Source organism: Eleutherodactylus coqui, chromosome 1, assembly GCF_035609145.1.
Source record: "Eleutherodactylus coqui strain aEleCoq1 chromosome 1, aEleCoq1.hap1, whole genome shotgun sequence".
Lineage (NCBI taxonomy): Eukaryota > Metazoa > Chordata > Amphibia > Anura > Eleutherodactylidae > Eleutherodactylus > Eleutherodactylus coqui.
The window spans coordinates 356,585,023-356,609,118 of NC_089837.1; the positions used below are offsets into that span (position 1 = coordinate 356,585,023).

The window sequence follows — 24,096 nt, forward strand, 5'->3', positions numbered from 1 at the left end:
GCCTTCTGACAGTGAGGGGGATCAATGAGTGGAACAGGTTACCACGGGAGGTGGTGAGTTCTCCTTCAATGGAAGTGTTCAAACAAAGGCTGGAGAAATATCTGTCTGAGATCATTTAGTGAATCCTGCATTAAACAGGGGGTTGGACCTGTTGACCCTGGAGGTCCTTTCCAATGCTACCATTCTATGATTTTTGTGCGTTTCGTCATTTTTAATGAATGGCCAGCATTTTCAATGCAGCAGAAAACACGGCACAACTTGGTACCGCGTTTTTGCCAGTGTTAAACGAAGTCTCTCTCTCCTGTGTTTTCAGCTAAGCAAAAAATGCAGCTGAAAACGCTGCCAAAATGTTGTTACAAACGCTTGCCAACGCTGCTGAAAATGCTGTAAGCTCATCATTCAAAAACGCAGCATTTTTTGCAAATGACGATGTGAGGGAATCACAGCTGCAGGGGGATCAGTTGACTTATTCGTTAATTTCACAGACTGGAATCCTTTCAAAATTAAAACGTAACTTTTATTTGTATTTTCATAAAATAATGTGTAAAGGAAGAAGGCCTCATAAAAACTAATTATGGTTAACAGATGATTCGTTCCGTTATGCACCTTCGTGTATCTGGTTAGGCAACCCGCCGGGTCTGTCCAAGGACCAGGGCTAGAGTCTACCTTTAACCCAGTGTCCCACAATAGGGAATTTCGCTATCAGCCAAGACTAATTTAACGTAGCAGTGGCGCCAGTTTGGTTGTCCGGCTTTAATGTACAATGGTGCATAAAACGCTGCCAAAACATTGTTACAAACGCTTGCCAACGCAGCTGAAAATGCTGTAAGCACAACGTTCAAAAGCGCAGCATTTTTTGCAAATGACTATGTGAGGGAGGTAGAGATGATCGAACGTGTCCGTTACGGACACTTACGCACCCGGACACCGGCTTTCCCGAACACTTCAGTGTTCGGGCGTAAATGTTCGGGGGCCGCCGGGGGTCGCCGTGGCAGCGCGGGCGGCAGCAGCGGGGAACAGGGGGGAGCCCTCTCTCTCTCCCTCTCCCCCCCACTCCCCGCCGCACCCCCCCGCGCTGCCACGGCGACCGCCGAACATTTTTCGCCCGAACACGGAAGTACTCGCAAAGTTCGGTGTTCGGGCGAAAAGGGGCGGGGCCGAACATGTTCGATCATCTCTAGAGGGAGGCCTAAGATATCAAAAAAGCATTTGACAATGTATGCTGCGACTGTCTGCGTGTGGTGTTAGACAAGATGTGATTTTAAGACACCTTTACAACATTTCTGAGTGGCCTATATAGCAACCCTGTTGCCAGGATACATACCCATGGTTTTCTGCCAGACTGCTTCCCACTCATCAAGGGCACCAGACAAGGGTGCTCCTTTATCACTGATCTAGCCCTGAGGCCTTTGGTATGTTTTCTAGAGGGGTCCTCCTTATTTAGGGGAATATGTATAGCACTCTACGAGGTTAAATTCGCCGCTGATATAATTAACTTCATGGCAGATCGCAAAGCGCACTTGAAATTATTGACATTTTCATCAAAGCATCTGGGTCTTTTTCGGGCTATAATAGCAACCCAACAAACACTGAGGTTCTGGAACTCGGCTGGCATTGCTCGGCTAGCTTTTGGAAATTCATTGGGCTAGGGAGGGAAAATTGCCAAACACCTCATTACTTATCTTGGCTGAAAAATTGGCAAGGATCCTAGCTCCTTGTATACTTTGAATTACCCTCCATTGATTGAGAAGATCTTGATGGAGTTAAAGAGGTTGGAAGAGGGGCGTACCTAAAGGCTCAGGGGCCCGGGTGCAAAAGTTCAGCTCGGGGCCCCCCCCCCCCCAGGCCTCCACCCCACACTCCCCTGTACCCATACCTAGATCGTGCTGCATACATGATCTGTCCCTTGCGTAATCTTTCCAAACATGATGCATTTCCTGCACTACATGAAGATTTGTTTGTAGCTTTGCAGGCCACTCTCACACACACCGCTTTTTACCGCTATTAGCACAGCGCCCCAAGTGCCGTACTAACCGCGGTACAACACTCCCAGAGATTTTAATGAAGTTACTCAAATTAGCGCTCGAACGCGGTGTTTCTAACACTGTGATTTTCGAGAGCTGTCTGTTCTGTTCCTGCATTTTTGTGGTTTTTAACACACATCATCACCCATCACAATGATGGGGTGCATTGAAGAGTGCTGTCAAACGCTGTAACCTGTGTCCGAAAACGCTGCTCGAAATTACGGTAAAAATGCCACGATTTTGAGCTGCGTTTTCTGAACACGTGTGACAGCGGCCTCAGGGGGGTCATGTTTATGTTGTACTTTAGAACCACAATTAAGACACATAAAAAACCTGCATGCAGTATTTAAAGACCGCGTACGGTATTAGGGTGCCTACCCACTAGAGGTTTTTTTCACGGCAAAATTCGCAGCGTTTTTTTTTTCTGTAGGGGTCTATGGGACTTGTAATGTTAAAATCACGATCACACAAAATCGCGATTTCGCGGTAAATTGCGATTTTGCGTGATCGTTATTTTAGCATTACAAGTCCCATAGACCCCTGCAGAAAAAAAAAACGCTGCGAATTTCGCCGTGAAAAAAAATGTAGTGGGTAGGCACCCTAAAGGAGCTGCAGACACTATTAATAACAGCATGCGGTTTTGATGCGGTTTTTAATTCTGTGTAAAGGGTGCAAATAAATACAGTAAATCCAGGGAGATGTGTAACTTATACCAGAGAGAGAGATAGAGATAGATATGTGATAGAGAGATAGAGATAGATAGATAGATAGATAGATAGATAGATAGATAGATAGATAGATAGATAGATAGATAGATATGAGATAGATAGATATGAGATAGATAGATAGATATGAGATAGATAGATAGATAGATAGATAGCTAGATAGATAGATATGGGATAGATAGATAGATAGATATGGGATAGATAGATAGATAGATAGATAGATAGATAGATAGATAGATAGATAGATAGATAGGAGATAGATAGATAGACAGATATGGGATAGATAGGAGATAGATAGATAGGAGATAGATAGGAGATAGATAGATAGATAGGAGATAGATAGATAGGCGATAGATAGATATGAGATAGGTAGGTAGGTAGGTAGGTAGGTAGATAGATAGATAGCAGATATGAGATAGATAGATACATAGATAGATAGAGGAGGGAGACAGACAGATACACACACAGATACACACACAGATACACACTTACTCCAGGGCTCGGTCCACTTCTCCTCCATGTGACAGCAGCAGCAGGAGAGGTAAACTCAGAAGCTTCCCCGTTCAGCAGGAAGCAGGGGGGGCAGCACATGATCACTGTGCCCTGCCGTCTCATGTAACTTCCTCCCCTGCCGTCCCATGTGACCTCCTCCCTCCTCCCCTGCCGGCCCATGTAAGTACCTCCCTGCTTTTCCTCTCAGGCTGGCTGTTCTGACTGCCGCATCATGCGGGGAAAAGAACGGTCAGCCATTAATGCACTGAATGTGCATGGGGGTATGGGGAGGGCAGCCCCGGGGCCCCCTGAGCTCACGGGCCGGGTCGCCATGGCGACCCCAGCACCCCCTGACGCTACGCCTATGGGTTGGAACACCTTCCCTTATCCCTGCTAGGTAGATGTGATCTTATCAAGATGATGAGCTTTTCGAAGTCGCTGTATCCAAGACAGGATTGCTCAACCACTTTAGATGTCTCGTACATCAACTCTGCTTTTGTCAAATTTTTCCAGCTGGAAAACAACCTGCATATTTCTACAAAGACTGATGCTGGGTAAATCGGAGGGAGGCGTAAAATTCCCTAACATCAGGGGCTATAATATCTCTTGTCTAATACTACTTGTAATCGATTTGACTGCAAGGCTCTGACATTTTTTCAAATAGGCTACTTAAGTCTAGCTTAACTTCTCCCTGGAGTTTGACAGCATGCCTTCATACCTGGTGGGTTACCTTGCACCCCGTAATCAAACAACCTGTACTTTTGAAAAACACAATAGTCACTTGGAAAGAAAGTAGAAAACTCTTCGGGCTGCCCTATTTAATATCCAAGTACATACCTATGCTGGATCACCCAGAGTTTCCTAGGGGTCAGAACGATAAAGTGTTCGCTAAATGGAGGAAAAAGGTATTACTCTAACCAAACACGTAATGCATGACAAAGATGACTAATGCCATCTGAATTTAAGGCAAAGTTTGTCCTTGCTGACCCTCAGTTTCGGCAGATCTCTTAGGTTTTATCCGTTTGCAAGAATTGGCTGAACAATCTTCATAAAGAAGCCGGCACCACAGAATTTAAAGGAGATGTCCCGAGGCAGCAAGTGGGTCTATACACTTCTGTATGGCCATAATAATGCACTTTGTAATGTACATTGTGCATTAATTATGAGCCATACAGAAGTTATAAAAAGTTTTATACTTACCTGCTCCGTTGCTAGCGTCCTCGTCTCCATGGTGCCGACTAATTTTCGGCCTCCGATGGCCAAATTAGCCGCGCTTGCGCAGTCCGGTCTTCTGTAGTCTTCTATGGAGCCGCTCGTGCCAGAGAGCGGCTCCGTGTAGCTCCGCCCCATCACGTGCCGATTCCAGCCAATCAGGAGGCTGGAATCGGCAGTGGACCGCACAGAAGAGCTGCGGTCCACGAAGACAGAGGATCCCGGCGGCCATCTTCAGCAGGTGAGTATGAAGACGCCGGACCGCCGGGATTCAGGTAAGCGCTGTGCGGGTGGGTTTTTTAACCCCTGCATCGGGGTTGTCTCGCGCCGAACGGGGGGGGGGGGTTTAAAAAAAAAAAAACCCGTTTCGGCGCGGGACATCTCCTTTAACTCTTTGATAGGGTCTGCCAGGAAGAAATTTTTGCTGCCGTCTAGATTCCTAAAGATCACTGCCTGCACCTTCTCTAGGTGAGAGAGAGAGACACTCAATATGGTCATATCAGGGAGAAGATCTTGCAGGGATGGTCCAAAGTGTTATAAATGAGGTCTTGAGGGAATCCTTTTTTAATTTCATGCATCATGCTAATTATGGGATTGATATTCCAGCTTCTCCAATAATTCCCAGTCTAAAGCATCCCAGTCTAAAGCATCCATTATGGATCTCATGCATGGTGTTTGGACATGTCCATAGCTCCAGGAGTTTTGGGAACATACAACGAACTATGTACTGACCCACTGGAGAGTTTCTCTGCCTCTGAAGTCCCTGATACTTATCTTTCATTATATGCCACCCCAGGCAGCGTATTTCACAATTTGTTTGTATTGTCCCCCTGATAGCCAAGAGAGTTCTTTTACATAAATGGATTTCTCCATCTGTGCCTGTGATTTCAGAGGTGATTGCCCAATTATGGTTCCTCTTGGGCCTGGATCTCATTGCTGCTGACACAAGGACACAAGGAAAGCAATGCTGCTAAATTCTTCAAGAAACTGAAAATCTTCCTTATCATGCACCGATCTAAAGAAGAAATTTGGGAAGTAGTAACTCTCTTCCAATACACTGCTTGGTACTTGACAGAAAGCCTTAAGGGATCCCTGGGCGGTTTAAAGCTTACCAATGACTTCAGTTTCCACTAATCCTTTTCGGGGACAGCCTAAGTGTTAAGCATCGCCCTGCTCTCCCCGTATAATGTGGCTTTTTTTCTCCAGCACTGTGGGAGTTAATGCTAGGCATTGCCCTGCCTGTATATGGGGCCTTTATCTGCACTATCCTTCAGCACCTGGGGAGTTAATCCTTCCCAGTGCCTCCAGCCAAGCTGCAACCTAAGGAGCAATTATCCTCATATTTAAATGGTCCAGAAACACTTCTCGTTGCCTGAGTTTTGGTGTCGTTTGTTTCCTATTTCCTGCTAACTATTCTGATCCTGATCTGCCATGTACTGACCCTTGGACCTGTTTACCGTATTTGCCTGAACTCTGCCTGCCTTGACCCTTGTGACTGGGACTGCCCTAACCCTCGGACCTGTGACCCGGATTTAGTTAAACACCCCCTGCTTCGACATAAGGTCCGTATTCAGACACTGCACTTTGGCCTGTCTCCTGGAGCATTGCACCAGTGGTGCTGACCCCCCTGGGTTAGCTGACGACCACACCAGGACTACTCCAGGAGGTAATGGCCTGCTCTGCTTCCTGCAGAGGAGGTCAATACTCTGTACAGGGGTTAAAGGGTGAATACCAGGGAACCAGCAGGATAACGCCCTTAGGTTTAGCCCAAAGCCAAACCAATTGGTTGGCACATTGGGTCCACACTCTCTGGTCATAATACTAAGTAGGTGATCCGTAACAAGTGTTATATTTCTATAGTCTTAGATAAACTGGTCTCACAGTAAAAATGTCTGGATTTTCTATACTCCTAATTATAAGGTGTGGGGTTCCATCTTGTTGAGATATACTTTCCCTCGCTTTTCCTTTTCCCCCTATGCTATGGCTTGTTAGCAAATTATTTACCTGGAATTGGGCTATTTTGTACTACTATGTGCTGAATTTATTTATTTTCTTGTTATTATGGTGAAAAATGTTTTCAAATAAACAAATATTTGAAAAAAAATAAATCTTCACAAAATTGGTATCACCACATACGTAACATCCCGTACTATAGAATATTACATTACTTATCTAGGCTGTAAATTTAAAAAAATGCTAAAAAAGAATATTGCAAAAGAGCTAACTTCCTGCAAAAAACAAGCCCCCATGTAGCTCTGTTGACAGAAAAATAAAAATGCTCTAGTCCTGAAATGTGATGATACAGAAAAAGTCTATGGGTGAGAAAAAGTAGTTACATTATGCAAAAGTAGTAAAATATATTTTAAAAAAACTACAAAATTTGGTGTTGTTGGAATTATAATAACCAGTGGAGTTATCATTATACCAAATGGTGACTTTAAAAATAGTGCTGAAATTGTGGTTTTTTTCCCATTGCTCCACATAGAAAAAAAAAATTAAGTTATTCAATACGTCATATGTACGCAAAATTGGTTCCAACAAAAACTAAAACTTGTCCTGCAGAATAAAATGTCTCATACAGTTGTACTGATGAAAAAAAAATAAAGTTATGACTGCTGGAACACAAAAGAGAAAATGATTTAATGGTTCTTAAGGCTAAAATTAGTTATGGCATTAAGGGGTTAAAATAGATTTAAGACAACTGAGTTCTGTGCCAAACATATTTACAAGACATAAATGCTAAATCTACAATAAAAAGTTGCATTGTGGGATATTTTTCCCCCCAGTTTTAATATGACTGTTAGGGCTTATTTACACAAGCGTATATTGGCCGCCGTTTTCACGTCCAGCCGATATACGCTACCATCTGAGCTGTCTTCCCATTCCCCTCCCCCTCACCAGCTCTCTGATTATCTCCTCCCCTCCGGCTGTTTGCAATTGGAGGGGGCAAGGGGGGTAGCTAAGCACCCACTCCCTCCCCGTAGCCAGCAATAGGAGGGGCTGTAGGGGAGGAGAGAAGCAGAGAGATGGCGAGGGGGAGGGAAGAGGGGAAGACAGCTCAGATGGTAGTGTATATTGGCCGGCCGTTAAAATGGCGGCTGATATACGCTTCTGTGAATAAGCCCTTAGGGAGCAAAAGAGTAGCTGCACTTTCAGCTAACATTTGCCATGCCAGAGACTTATGTAAAGTATTGATCAGTGAGTGTCCCGCCGCTGAGACCTCCGCTGATCACTAGAATGATGGAGCTGCAGCACTCAGCCAAACTCGATGCCCTTTTGGATATCTTTGTTGGCTTTGTCACCAACAAAAGCTGGCCTCATAGAGGTGTATAGCGCTTTCTATAGACTTCTGTGTTGGCCATCTTCAGCTGCCAGAGAAATACTAAAACCAACAATGTAATAATAATCAGAGGGGGCACAGTGCTCGGGAGATTGCTGCAGCCCCCTGATTCTAGTTATCAGTGGGGGTCTTAGCAGCAGAACCCCCACTGATCAATACTTTTAACCTGGTATGGCAAAAGTTCGGTAAAACCGTAGTTCCTCTTTAAACATGATAGCTTGGCCTTTAATATCCAGATGTAGTTAATTGGGTTGGACATGTATTTGTGAGAGTGATAAGGCCAATAATAATTATAAATGCACTTTTTCAGAATTTTTCTACAGCTTAGTTGTATAACATAATGTGTCCCTAAAATATAGTCTTATAATGTCACCACGCAATGAATGCTCTGTATAAAATGATCAAAAAGGCTGGAGCTGTTAAAAATGTCTCTCTTTGAGGTGTCCTGCAGATACTAGCAAGCGGGCCTCCTACCTGCGGCTGCATGTAACAAGCACAAAATTACTGAGCGCAGGATTAAAGTCTTTTTTACGGCAGGCTGTTATTGAAGTATTAAGGGATTTATTATCTCAACTACATCTGGTTTGCTCCAGATTAAAAGAAAGACATATAACTGTGACGGCATTCACCATGTGCGTGTCACTTACTACTTCTCTACGCAAAATTCAATACTTTGTTGAATTATATATTTGGTATGTTCTATTTATAATGACTAAACTTTCTTTAAAATTCTATGGGCTGCACACAAGGACCAGCCAATATCAACGAGAAGTTAACAGCCTGGAAATTTGTTATGAGATCTTGTGCCCTAATAGTTTCAGGGAAAACCATATCTAGTAAGGCAGCTATTACAGGGGCGTAACTATAGGGGATGCAGAGGATGCAGTTGCACCCGGGCCCAGAAGCCTTAGGGGCTCATAAGGCCTCTCTTCTCCATATAGGGAGCCCAGTACTATGAATAAAGCATTATAGTTGGGGGCCCTATTACCGAATTTGCATTGGGACCCAGAAGCTTCACATTACACCTCTGAGATATGATATTGCATATTCCATATACATGCAGAATATACATTCTTTACAAGGACAGTCGACAATGGATGCAGTTCAATAAGAAAAAAGATCTATTCAGCTCCGCTATGATGAAGAGCTTTAAGACCTTTAAGCCTGAAGTGTCTCTTGAGATACATAAAACTACAGTAGCTTCGCAGAACATGCTCTGCCAGTACACATGCCAGCACTCAGCAGGGCTCAGCAGAACTGAGCCTCCGTGTATGGGGTCACTGGCGAAGGTCTCTTTTCATCTCACTCCATAGTGAATGATGTGAGTGACATGACAAGCTCCATATTAACCCACTATACTTGTAGTTTAGAGGATAACATTCAATAGCCACCCACTGCTAGGTAATCAAAGGCAGAGTGGAGCCTGGCAGACTAAGGCCGGGCACATTTTGTACACTGTATAACTGATGCAGCTTCCACTATTATTCAATTTTTTTTCCTAAAACCCTGAGCATTTTCCTCTGTGGGAGTTTTCTAGTCTCCCTGCAAGTGACCTACTTTGAAAGTAATGAACTCCTTTGGATTTCTTACATTTTCTTTTTCTTTTTTTTTTGTAGCTGATAAGTCTATCTTTTCAGGACTGATATACAGATGTCATATTAAAATATTATAACTGCTCTTCAAATAATCCTACAAAATAGCTGGAGGTAAGTGACAGATTCAATGTAGGTCTAGCAAAAATAAAAGAGCTTATATTTAAACATACTTTTTTACTAAACATGCTGCAATTTTTATGTAACACCCTGCAATGTTATCTCATTGCACACCAGGAGTAACATAATGTATATGCTGTAACATGAAAGTCATGCTGAGATCTGAAACTACAAAGTTTGTTTCAAAATTTGCGACTGTCTTTGTTTCTAACTTAAAAAACTAAAAGTAACTGCTGCACCATTAAAAAATAAAAGAAAGCATATAAAATAATACATTTAATAAAAAAAAAGGGGTAAGTACTGCACCACCAAAATGAAGGAGTATAAAATATTATATATGACAACATACATGGCAACTTCTGCACCTTAACAGGGTAAAGACATATAATAAAATATATTAAAAATTTGCAACGCGTAAAGGGCTACAAACATAATCTAAAATAATAAATGATCAAATACAACAGCACAAAGATCCACAAATATGCATATGAGTTTCCGCACCCCTGCCTTGATGCGGGGTAGGCACCCTAAAAAGGAAGGCGCCACCAGCTTCATCTCAGACCTGGCTATTCCTGATTAGGAACCTGGAGAGATGCACCAAACACAGGACACATAACTGTTCACACCTATACACAGAACAGGACTGCTCATACATCTGGCCACCTGCACAGGCCCAATGAACATGTCACTGTTGACACCAACACACCAGTTATTGCATATCACACAGAACAGTAACCCCACTCAGAACTCACATGCATACAGCTAGTAAACAATAGCTAGTCCAAATGTCCTCACACCTAGGGAAAAAGAGAATCAGCCACCATGCTGACATAAAGGGAACCGTGTCAGGAAGCGCCCATCTGGCCAGACGTGACATCAGATGTCTGGAGGCCACACCTGTCAAAAAGGAAGGGAGAGGGGGTCTGCATAAGATGCAGACTGGGACAACAGGTGTTCAAACCGTCCTTAGGGAAGGTGAGAGAAACACTTCAAATTAACAGGCATAACACCAGCTCTGAGTAGGAATAAACTGAATTAGCAAAATGATCCTGCATTCTCTAATTAGAGGAGCTGGTATATATGTGCAGCAGACCAGGAGGATTGTCTGGCTGCAGGAACTCCACACCCAGCCAGCTCAATTATCCCATAGCTGAGAAGGTGTTCTCCTGGAACCTCATAGAACAACAGGTCCCAGCAGCACAACCTAACAATACAAAGACATTAGCTAAAACTATTAACAAAGAATGCAAGTCACAAATAATATAAAGTCCCTAGTTTGAAAATGTAATTACCGTATGATCAATATTGATGATACTTGCTAATTAACACTGCTTGATGATGGAAGGCAATGCACAATTAAACTTGTTGATCAATTTCCCGACTTGGTCTTCTAGAAAAGCCTGTTACAGAATGCTCAGGCAAAGTTCCTTTTACATTAACCGTCTCTCAGACCTATCAGAACACGTCACCGTTCACACCAGCGCACCAAGTAATGCATACCACACGGGACAGGACTGTACATACAGCACATGTCTGGCCACCTGCACAGACTCAATGAACATGTTACTGTTCACACCAGCACACCAGGTAATGCAAACTACACAGAACAGTAAGCCCACTCAGAACTCACATGCATACAGCTAGTAAACAATACTTAGTCCAAATGTCCACATACTTAGGGGAAAGACCATCAGCCACCATGTAGACATAAAGGAAACAGTTTTAGGAATTACTCATCTGACCATATGAGACATCAGACATCTGGAGGTCGCACCTGTAAAAGGGGAAAGGAGATGGGGTCCGCAAAAGATGCAATCGGGGACAACAGGTGTCCAGACCATCTTCAGGGAAGGAGAGAGAGACACTACAGACTAGACATTCATAACATAGCTCAGAGTGGGATTAGCACAGAATGACTAAAATGACCAGCATCCTCTATTCAGAGGGGCTGGTATATGTGTGCAGCAGACCAGGGGGATAGGCTGGCTGGAGAAATGCCACATCCAGCTAGCTCAATTATCCCATAGCTGAGAAGGTGTGCTCCTGGAACCTCATAGAACAACAGGTCAGAGCAGCACAACCTAACAGCAGCAGAATAAAGCCCCTTAATGGCCACTATCAAATGACGTATGGGCAGTCATCAAGGGGTTAAAGTGATGATGTGATGTAACTTTCTCTTTTTAACCCATGTGAACATTTTGATAATTATATTGATTGGCTCTATTCATGTATTTCAATCGATTTTAACCATTTCTTACTGTCAATTTGCTTAAATAGTAGTTTTTCCTATTATATGTATTTAATATCCTAAAATTGTTCCATATGTATGTGAGTCTATGAGTGCTTGAGGTATTGCACTATGGATTTGCTTGAGAAAGATTCTGTTAAACTGAAATTTTGCAAAGGGTGAGTAAACAGGTCTTTTACTGAAGAAGTGCAGGCTTCTTCTTTATTTGAATACAATATAATGAATGCCATAACACACACAGTTACTGTTGCACCATAAAAAGGGTCAAGTAGTCAAGTACAGAATCTAAAATGTAAAAAAAATCTTAGAAAACATATGTCAACTGTTGCAACATTTAAAAGGTTCTATACTGAATGTAAAATATTAAATATAATAACACACATGGTAACTGCTGAACCTCAAAAGGGTCAAGTACAGAGTAGAAAAAAATAAATATAACAACCTACTATGTGTACACTAACTATAAAGTATAGGAGCATACATTGTTCACAACTAAAACAAGATGTCCATTCGGTTTAGAAACCCATGAAACATGCTAAGCTGAATAATGAAACATAGTCACTGGGTTTAGAATAATAGATTGAAGCATTTGAATGTTATCCAATAAGAATCCAATGTCAATGGCCCCTCGGCCAACAGACCCTCTGCCGAGAGTTGCTGTAAGGAAGAATAAGGACCTACTATGATGCCTTTTCCTGTCTGATCCTTTTGTTTTTTTCCACAGCTGATGATTCATGTTAATGAAGGAATTACGCTAAATGACTGTTCAGCCAAAATCTATCCTATGTCTATGCATCCCATAAACTGAAATTCAACCTGATTTTGCTCCTGATCTTTTGCAAATTTTTAGGCCTCCCGGTAGGGAGGGTGAGACTACAGAGTACAGTAAGACACACGTGGCTAAAGCACACCCCTGCTTTAAGCAGTGGATAAAGGGAACTTGTCACTAGGTACGAGCGCCAAAAAGTTATGGCACTTATACGGCAGGTTCCCTGGAGTCCATAGCAATCAATAGGAGCCTGACTGCATGGTCCGTGCTGACTTTTGGGGGTGAGAGCATTGGATTGAGGAGTTGGATAAGTATAAGAATGATCTCCTCAGACTCCAGGGAAACTTCTGTCTGAGCACTATAACTTAGTTTATGGTGCTCATACCTGGTGACAGGTTCCCTTTAATGATCTTACAATTTACAAGCTAAATTGTGTAGCCATTGCCCACTGTAAATGAATGTAGTTTGCTTGAATGCGCTCAGCTGCACTGCATGATTCCACCCTAAGCACCCTATGGCTGTACTTAATTTTTCCACACAAAGAGAATGACATACGGCTGGCTGTCCACGGGCGAGTTGTCATTGCGAGATCAGCGGCAATCAATCGCACGCGGAGCTCGCATGACACGCTTTCCGTAGGATAACTTCATAAGCGATTCTCTGCTCGCGTAATTCAAATTGCAATTTGCTACAATCCTCTGCAGTAAACCTATCATTTAGATAGGCTAATCATGGATACCTTGCAGTGCTTCCCCCTCCTCCCCCTTTTCAAAATCATTGAAAATTAAATTGTCTCTTTTTTACAATGACATCACCCCTATGTTTATAATCTCTTTGAATGCAATCAAACATTCCTGTCAGCTTTTCTGAAAAAATAAACAAAAGTTTAAATATGGTTTCCTTACTTTTCACATTATCATATATTATTATAGAAGTATCAAAAGTATTAATTACAGTGGTAGTAACTTCACTGGGGTATTTAGGAATTTTGGGAAAAGGGATTGAAACACACCATGCGCAGAACACACATTTCCCTGGCATAACCCCTGCTTATTGGTGTATGCACTTTGCTAGTAAGAGGCAGCTTTTAAAGGCTGACTACTACTGACTGCTTTTGTGATGCACTATGCTGACAATACTCGTAAGATTGTGAATATTGTCATTTGTTGGGCAAGCAGTCTGGGCATACAGTATAGTCAATGCCAAATCAGAATTTGACCACATACTCCCCTCCTGTGTACACCACAGACCAGTAGTATTATCATTATGAGTAAAGAGCAAACTCTCTTTGTCTACATGTAGCTTATCTATTGTTGTATCCTATAAAGATCTATAAATAGTGATAGCAAACGAGGGAAGAACACAATCATTTTGATTACTAAAAATCTACATAAAGTGGAAAATTACACAAAAATCTGCAATTATTTGAAGGGCAAACTGAAATGCCAGACTGATGATTCCTGTTAATTTCTATAACCTTTTAGTATAATGAATACTTGTATATTTACCCTTGAATAAAGTCCCTTCTTGTTCTTTCTTGTCACATAAGGTCCCTTTCAAACACCTAACCTGCATTTCATTCCATTCCTTTCTGTCTGGCCTCCCTTGTTGCACAGTCCATTTGATCAGCATCTCAGCGTTTGATTTTTTTTTTTTACCCAATTAAACTTCTGCCCTGTTCAATGTATTGAAGTTGACCCTCCTCAGCCAGTTTTGTCACTAAACCATATGATCTCAACTCGCCTTTTCTCTACTGTGAAGTTCTCTGCTTCTTCACCTTCATGTTTTCAATCTCCTCCTGGAATTCACGAAAAATTGCTGCTCCGCTGTTACTTGTAACCTTCCTGAGCCTCCACATAGGTTGTCAAATGCTCAAAGTCTCAAGGTGGCAAATCTATGCAGTTGTATTCCTTTCTTATCTGCTGACTATATTTCACTTTTTTTCTTTACATTTTTCCTCAAAATCCATTTCAGAATAAATAGGGGTACAACATTATACATGTATGTGACACATTACTGACAGCCAAATCTGTAGTGACCCTTGGCTGTGGAGCTGCATTTGCTCTCTATCTCTCTGTACACAATAGAGACATATCAGAAGATAACATTGGTGTATTACCTGGGACTCCTATTAGTTCAGTGCCCAAAGCACTTTGGAATCTTATTGTGGAATTTCTGGCAGATGTAACTAAAAACAAAGTCAGTACTTCCAAAAAATAAATTAAATGCAAAGGTGCATGTAAGCAATTCCAGAGGAGGAATAGAAGCTTGGAGTTTCTCAACCCAAACCTAAGTGAGCCTGTGAGCTGAGTGAGTGTGCGCACCTGACATAACTTTATTGCACCGTAAGTGAACTGTCATATGTGTGACCCGGGATTAGTGACTTTGGGAAAGTCATTTGTATTTGATTACTGTTTACCTATTTGAATTTTTGCAAATACTACTTTCATCTAATCTATCTGTATGATCCCTATTTACAATGTGCGCCATGATTGATGCTGTCCAGTGTAGATCTTGTGCGATCTTGTTCATGTATGCGGTCCATGAACAGTCGTTCGAGGGTTTATATTGCTGTACGAGATGTAATTGTGTTGCGCATTTGGAAGCCAAGATCATGAATCTAAATGAGCAACTTGCAAAACTGGGATCCATCCGCATCATGGAAAGGAGTTTGCTGCTCACTGAGCAGGCGCTCGCTGTGGTAGATGGTAGTTCAGGAGAGCAGAATGAGCATGCAGCTAGCTGAGTGACAGAAGGAGGGGTAGAGGAAAGAAAACCAGGTAGGCTAGTCCTGAACTGACACATCCCAACAAGTTTGCAAAGTTGGCAGATGAGGGGGTTGCCATTATAGAACTGCTGTAGCACGACATGCCCTCTAACTGCCATGGGGATGTCTTCTCCGGTAAAAAGGGGAATAGGAATGCAGGGCAGGCTAGACAGGTCTTGGTAGTGGGAGACTCAATTATTAGGGGAACAGACAGGGCAAACTGCCACAAAGACCGGGATCATCAAACAGTGTGTTTTCTTCCTGGCGCTTGAGTTCAACACATCGCAGATGGGGTTGACAGATTACTGGGAGGGGCTGGTGAGGATCCAGGGGTCATGGTACACACTGGCACCAATGATAAAGTTAGAGGTAGGTGGAAGGTCCTTAAAAATGATTTCATGGAACTAGGATATACCGTATATACCGGCGTATAAGGCGACGGGGCGTATAAGACGACCCCCCAACTGTCACCTTATACGCCGGTATACAGTGGAGAAAAAAAAATAAATTCATTACTCACCTCCCACGGCGTTCTGTCGCGCTCCGGCAGGATGTCGCTCGCTCTGGCAGGCTGTCGCTCGCTCCTCGTCCCCGGCGCAGCATAGCTTTCTGAATGCGGGGCTTGAAATCCCCGCTTCCAGAAAGCTAATACACACGCCGGCAGCCATGACATCATTGAATGGCTGTGATTGGCTAAAGCACACGTGGCTTCAGTCAATCACACTATTCAATGACATCATTGAATGGGTGTGATTGCTAACACGTGCGCCTTCAGCCAATCACAGCCATTCAATGATGTCATTGAATAGTGTGATTGGCTGAAGCCACGTGTGCTTTAGCCAATCACAGCCATTCAATGCTGTCATGGCTGCCGGCGTGTGTATTAGCTTTCTGGAAGCGGGGATTTCAAGCCCCGCATTCAGAAAGCTATGCTGCGCCGGGGACGAGGAGCGAGCGACAGCCTGCCGGAGCGAGCGACATCCTGCCGGAGCGCGACAGAACGCCGGGGGAGGTGAGTAATAAATTTTTTTTTTTTACCCTTTTTTTTTTTTGTATTACCGGCGCATAAGACGACCCCCGACTGCAGAGCAGATTTTTCGGGGTTCAAAAGTCGTCTTATACGCCGGTATATACGGTAAGCTTAAGGCAACTAGGAGATAAGCTTAAGCCGTGGGCCCCCATTTGCTTAGGAGTCGGGTCGCAATTGCAACCCCTAGTGGTACGCCAGTGGTTTAAACTACTAAAACAAGAAGGCAATGAAGAAGCACTAAAAACCTATAAGGAAAAAAATTAATTATGTAAAAATCAGATAAAAGCAGCAAAGATGGAGACAGAGAGACTTATTGCCAAAGAGAGTAAAACTAACCCTAAACTATTCCTTAACTATTTAAATAGTAAAAGAGTAATACTGAGTGTTGTCTCTTTCATTAATTATGTAGGAGGAATAATAAACAGAATGGACGGACTACAATACCCAGAGAGGTTATCAAAATTGGGGCTTTTTAGTTTAGAAAAAAGACTAAGGGGTGACCTAATAACTATGTATAAATATATCAGGGGACAATACAGAGATCTCCCATCATCTATTATACCCAGGACTGTGACTGTAACAAGGGGGCATCCTCTACATCTAGAGGAAAGAAGGTTATACACCGAAATAGAAGGGAATTCTTTACTATAAGAGCAGTGAGACTATGGAACTCTCTGCCTGAGGACGTGGGGATGGCAAATTTGATAAGAGTTCAAGAGGGGCCTGGATGAATACAATATTATATGTTATACTCATTAATAATTTCAAAAGGGTTGTTGATCCAGGAATTATTCTGATTGTCAGATTGGACTCAGGAAGGAATTTTTTTCCCTTAAATGGAAAAACTTAATTGTTTTTTGTTGCCTTCCTCTTGATCAACATTGGGGGTTAATAGGCTGAACTGGATGGGCATATGTCTTTTTTCGGCCTTACATACATGTAAGTGCTGTAACAGAAACAAGTGCTTCACCACTCTTACACATTTAATATCTGAATAAAACTGCACAACTGTTGTTTATGCTAACCGCATAAAAATGCATGGTTCTTAGCAAACATTTTGATCAAAACTAGTGAGCCCATCTGCCATGTCTAAGGAAACTTTATTGAATGGGTACCTAATTCTAAAAGACACCTCTTTGGAGCTGGAAGTGCTGACTTTGTTTTTTGCTGTATGTGCATTTGTGTAGGAATGGCTGCCTGCACTTTTGAACTCCATTCATCCATCTCTCCTAGGTGCTTTAATACCAGTATATAGCCAGGTATCCTGCTATCTCTGATTTCATTTGGAGGGCTTATAAGTGTTAAATACCTTGCATTATTATTAGATTAGTATAAATAATAGTTGAGGAATATCTGACAGACGTCTTTGAAGGTGGCATTGATTCCTATGGAGCTGTGTCAAGCATGTGTGATAACGCAGCAGCCGATAGAGCATTTCTGATACAATTAAGTTAATTTCAGTGATTTAAAAATTAAAAAAAATAATAATTATCCATCACTACAAGTAGAAGCCTCATGTTAAAGAGGGACTGTTTTTTTAAGTCAAAATGTGTTTTTCATTAGAGACTTTTACAAAACTTACAATAAGGCTGACACAGTGCAACATCAATACAAAAAGAACAATTCCCAAGGTAGGCTACACTCTAAGTAAACATTTTACCGCGGTTTCTATGTTTTATGTAATTAACACCTTACTTACTGTTAACGCTAGGTCAACAGCTGGTGAAACAGCAGAGAAATTATAACTAAACATTATTAATAGAGATGAGCGAGCGTACTCGGAAAAGCACTACTCGCTCGAGTAATTTGCTTTATCCGAGTATCGCTGTGCTCGTCCCTGAAGATTCGGGTGCCGGCACGGAGCGGGGAGCTGCAGGGGAGAGCGGGGAGGAACGGAGGGGAGATCTTTCTCTCCCTCTCTCCCGCCCGCTCTCCCCTGCTCCCCGCTGCGACTCACCTGTCAGCCGCAGCGGCACCCGAATCTTCAGGGACGAGCAAAGCGATACTCGGATAAAGCAAATTACTCGAGCGAGTAGTGCTTTTCCGAGTACGCTCGCTCATCTCTAATTATTAACCCGTACGGGAGATATGTGAAGCAGTCTCAATCCCTGTGGACTAGTATTCCCGCCTGGAGATCTCTGCATAAGGGCAGGGACCAGGGTGGAAGGGTTATTGGGGGCATACAGGACCATTTTTTTAGACAGCTTCTTACTTGTCGAAGAATTTGGGATACATGCAGCTATTCCATGCACCTTATTGTCAAAAAAGAAACACTATAAAAATCTGATTACTGTATGCCAACATTCAGGCACAATAATCAGGGTATGTACTTCCAGGTATGTACCAGGCTGCCAGCCATATATATTTCCCTTGAAGTAGGAGGAGAATCTGGTTACCTCACCTATATAACTTACCATATAGAACTTTTAAACTACATTTCACAGGATTCCTTATTCCAACTTAAAATTGAAATAGTCAGCTCATAATATTATGGCCTGCACATTAGCAGAGGGCTCTGGTTTATGTGATACATTCCTGAGGGACAAATAAACTTTTAATCACTAATACTAGTTCATGTTTCACAAACTTTCTCAGTAAATGGGATAGGAATGGGTTCTCTTATTGTGACTGCATTTCATGGATACTTAAAGGGTAGTCCCATCTCAGAACTTCCTGGCTTATACGAGAAACCCGCAGCTGGTTTCCCAACCACCTCGCTGGGTGTTACGGAAACAGTAAAGCCAGCAGCTTTACACTATTTTCCCAATTCCCATTGAAGTAAATGTGTATTATGAAAACAGCCTAGCACAGCACACTACGCTGTTTCTGTAACTCAGAAGTTGTGGAAACAATGCAGCACGTGGTGCTGTACCCAGCGAGGTGGTCAGAAAACCAGCTTTGGGTTTCTCATGTAAGCCAAGTGCTGAGGTGGGACAGTCCCTTTAAGTGAGGGAAGTGGAGGACTCTTACGGTGATCAAGAATGTAGCTCCATGTTGCTGACCATGGTTGGCTGTCAGATGGCTACTTCCTGTCCCAGAAAATGAAGAAAGGATAAATCTAAAGTACAAAAACTACCTGGTGTCAACCTGACCTCAAAGTGAACAGATCTCTAGATACATGTAAGAAATGAACACATGGGTTTCATACAAATGAACTACTCAACACTCAATGATGTCCAGGAAAAAAAATGATCTACGTGACCCAGAAGTCATGTTGGTGCAATCAACATTGGAAGCCCGGCAGTGATTGACAACTGGGCTCTGGCTGTAACAGCCAAGATCAGAGAAGCCGCTGATCCTGGGTAGCTGACCTCCCCATTAGATGGCATGGTCAGTAGTGAAGCTTAAGAGAGGGACAGATAACATCTGTCAGTCAATTGGCAGGACTGCACACATGGAGATGTGTGACTATGACAATTGGGGCCAAAAAATACTCTTTTCTCAATCACAGTTTCAAACCATAAACCATTTTAACACTAGTACTCAAGCAGAACTGGGATAAGGGTTAGGTGGGAGCATGGAATCCACCTATGGCACCACTTCTATGTGAGTGCAGATCCTGAAGCCAGGGGTTATTTAATTTGGGGTTCAATTTGCGTTCTGCAATTATTCAGGTGTCTTATTTTTATCCTAGGTTTTGTATTTATTTAGGAGGTCTGGTCTGCAGTCCATATTTATTTAGGGCCTATGGATTTATTTGGGAACCTACTATGGGGTATGTAGTCATTGTGTATTGGGGGTTTAAGTTATTTGTTTTTCAGCCTGCAGTCTGTATTTAATCTGGGATATGTTTTGATTTTGGAGTTCACTTTTCTTCAGGGGTCTGTATTCTGGAATTTTGGTTGTGGTATGTATTCTGAAGACTGGCCCGAATCTGTATTTTTTTAAGGGTTTGGGGATCTCTATTAATTCTGGGTTTTGCATTTAGGCCCAATATTCATGGGCAGATCTGATTTGTGGAATCCGCATGGGTGACCCACAGGGAAGATCCGCAAATCAAGCCGCCCATAGGAATACATCGGCATCCGCAAATGTATTAAAGCATTCGGACATGTTTTGTGGACCTTCCGGTCTGGAAAACAAGTCGCAGCATGCTCCATTTTGCTGTGGATCCCGCACGGATGGCTTTTTATTGAAGTCAATGGAAGTCGTCTGATCCGCAGCACACCTGTGGGAAAGCAGGAGTTCAAAAAAGCACGGCACGCCGGCCACCGCTTCCACACACATCCGCAGTGAAAAAAAAAAAAAGATCCAGCAGGGACGCAGGAGACCCGCACTGGATCCAGACAGGTACATATGTGTCCTCGGCTGCGGGAGGGTGGGATCCCACTGCGGGCTTTGACATACGGAATCCGACCTGCCTGTGTACATGAGGCCTTACTCTTCAGTCTGGTCTGAGGTCTATTTATTTTGGGATCTTATCTCGGTCTGTACTTAGGGATGCATCCAGAGGTTATTTCGCAACATGTATTTTATAGAGAGGGAGGAGTACTTATTTTGATTCTGTATATTCTGGGGTTTGGTCTGAGGTCTTTATTAATTTTGAGGTGTGATGAAGGATATATGCATTACTCATAGACATAGAATGGTAGAGTTGGAAGGGACCTACAGGCTCATCAGGTCCAACCCCCTGCTCAATGCAGGATTCATTAAATCATCCCAGACAGATATTTCTCCAGCCTTTGTTTGAACACTTCCATTAAAGGAGAACTCACCACCTCCCATGGTAACCTGTTCCACTCATTGATCACCCTCACTGTCAGAAAGCTTTTTCTAATGTCTAATCTGTGTCTCCTCCCTTTCAGTTTCATCCCATTGCTTCTAGTCTTTCCTTGTACAAATGAGAATAGGGCTGATCCCTCTGCACTGTGACAGCCCTTCAGATATTTGTAGACCGCTATTAAGTCTCCTCTCTTCTTTTTTGCAAGCTAAACATTCCCAGATCCTTAAAGGGGTTGTCTCGCGACAGCAAGTGGGGTTATACACTTCTGTATGGCCATATTAATGCACTTTGTAATGTACATCGTGCATTAAATATGAGCCATACAGAAGTTATACACTTACCTGCTCCGTTGCTAGCGTCCCCGTCGCCATGGATCCGTCTAATTCTGATGTCTTCTGGCGTTTTTAGAAGCGCTTGCGCAGTCCGTGCTTCTGGCTGGTGAATGGGGCCGCTCGTGCCGGAGAGCTGGTCACCGCGTCGTCATCGTAGCTCCGCCCCGTCACGTGTGCCGATTCCAGCCAATCAGGAGGCTGGAATCAGCAATGGAACGCACAGAGCCCATGGTGCACTATGGGAGAAGACCCGCGGTGCACCATGGAAGAAAACTGCAGTGCATCCCTGGGAAAGGACCGGCGGCTATCTTAGGGAGAAGATTTTTATAACTCCATATTTCGTCGGATCGGTGAGTAGCAAGCGGTTTAAAAACCGCTTTAAATTGCTATTTTATGCCAGGGGGGTGACAGGGGGAATGGGGTAATGTAAAATTTTGATGTTTGCCGCGAGACAACCCCTTTAACCGTTCCTCATAGGACATGATTTGCAGACCGCTCACCATCTTGGTAACTCTTCCCTGCACTTGCTCCAGTTAGTCTATGTCTTTTTTGAAGTGGGGTGCCCAGAACTAGACACAGTATTCCAGATGAGCTCTGACTAAGGAAAAGTAGAAGGGGGATAATTACCTCATGTGATCTTGACTCTATGCTTCTCTTAATACATCCGAAAATTGTGTTTGCCTTTTTGGCTGCTTCATCATATTGTTGACTCATGTTCAGTCTATGATCTATTAGTATATCCAAGTCTTTTTCACTTGTGCTGCTGCTAAGCCCAATTCCTCCCATTCCGAATGTGCTTCTTTCATTTTTTTTGCCCAGATGTAGTACTTTGCATTTCTCCTTGTTAAATACCATTCTGTTAGTCGCCACCCACTGTTCAAGCTTTTCTAGATCTTTTTGAATACTCTCTCTTTCCTAGTGTTTGCTATCCCTCCTAGCTTTGTGTTGTCGGCAAATTTGATCAGTTTCCCATCAATTCCCTCCTCCAGATCATTTATAAAAATATTGAACAACACAGGGCCTAGGACAGAGCCTTGCGGTACCTCACTTGATACATCCTTCGACTTGGATGTGCAGCCCTTTATGACTATTCTTTGAGTACGATCACTCAGCCAGTTGTGAATCCACCCAACAGTTGCCTTGTCAATCCCATATTTGGTCATTTTTTTCAATAAGTATGGTATGAGATAGTTTGTCAAATACTTTACTAAAGTCAAAATATACTATATCCACCGCATTTCCCTGATCAACACAATCGGCGATACTGTCATAGAAGGAAATACTTGTGATTGGAATATAGTAGGTTAGTTTGCTTAGGGCAAGGATTGTGTAAATGGTGGACCTCTTTTCTGAACCTTAGAACCTGTTGAAATTGTCTGCCTTTACAGCAGAATTCCTGCACTCTCTGATCCCGTCAGTATAAGGCCGGCTGCACATGAACGAGTCAGATTCCGCATGTGGGAGCCCGGAGTGGGATCCGGCTTTGACCCTGGCCGGCGACCCCGCATACTTTCTCTTTCTGTATTGCGGATGACCGTGGATGCTCACCGTCGGTTATGCGCAGTACAGATTTTTTTTCTTAAATATTTGTTTTACAAATCAATGTGACCTCAATGGAAGCCGTCCGTGTGGATTCCGTACAAAAATACAACACGCTGTGATTTTAAATTCGCTCACGGAAATCACAATCACTATCCACTTATCTGAGTGCACTTGCGAATGTTCTATTTTTTTAATAGGTGCGGAATACCGTGGATCGTGGCGATCGTGGATTCCGGTCGTGTGAAGCTGGCCTAATTGTAGACCAGTGATTGGGGAACCAGACAGCCCTGGAGTGGGAGGAAGTGGTTAAACCACCAGACTCCAGGTACTTGACTGAGAAATCTGCCGTTAACCCATCCGCTTACATAGACCACCAATAATTTTCCGACTTCATCTGTACCAATGACCCAATCAGTATAGGTTTTAATTGATTTTTTTAGCTTGAGGGTAACAAATGTTGCATCTGTACTTGTGCTTCCTCTATTGCACTATTGACTCAATATATTATACTGTTCCCAAGAAATCAGTCCAAAATATTCTATGATAATATATGCATATATTTCACTCCCCATCTCACATGGTTTCAGAGCAGAAGAGGAGTCTCATTTTTCAGTTTTATAGATGATATTATTATTATTTTGAGCAACACATAAAAATACTGTAGAGTTGAAACATATTTTGTGAAGGGTAATGCAACCATTACACAGATCAATAGAACCGTCATGCTGAGTGGATTACTGTATATTTACCTTTGTGAATGTTAAACAATCCTTATCCTGATCTTTGTCCTTGATTTCAAAGTCATAAAGTGCTTTCCCTTGTGGAGTCGGTTGGCTAAGAGGCTTTATGCACTGGATATAGCTAGCTGGAAAGAAGCCACGATTTCCATTCAGTTCTCCATGGTACCAATTCTCATCCACTTTCCGTCGCAAAATGATGATGTCACCCTTGTTAAATTTGAGATCCCCAGGTTCCTTTCCCTCATAAGCATAGAGTGCTCTTCCACATGGAAGCTGAGAAATATTCTGAAGAAAAACAGAAGAAAAAAGGAAAATCAATGAAATACAACTTAAAATAGGCTAATGGAGCAGTACAATTACAGAATACAGACTGTCATAACTTGTGCCTCTATTTTTCTCACATCACTTGTAAAACTCTGAGAAGAAATCTGAATCCTCAC

General features: G+C 42.7%; 1 protein-coding gene across 4 annotated transcripts in view; it reads right to left on the bottom strand.

The window, feature by feature from the left end:
• Window positions 1-24,096, bottom strand: part of SH3RF3 (SH3 domain containing ring finger 3) — a 405,318-nt gene that overhangs the window by 175,351 nt on the left and 205,871 nt on the right. For all 4 annotated transcript variants that reach the window (XM_066577431.1, XM_066577438.1, XM_066577455.1 and 1 more), the window contains one exon: window positions 23,666-23,941. In XM_066577431.1, the coding sequence (XP_066433528.1) occupies window positions 23,666-23,941 (276 nt within the window). The remainder of the gene's footprint in view (window positions 1-23,665; window positions 23,942-24,096) is intronic.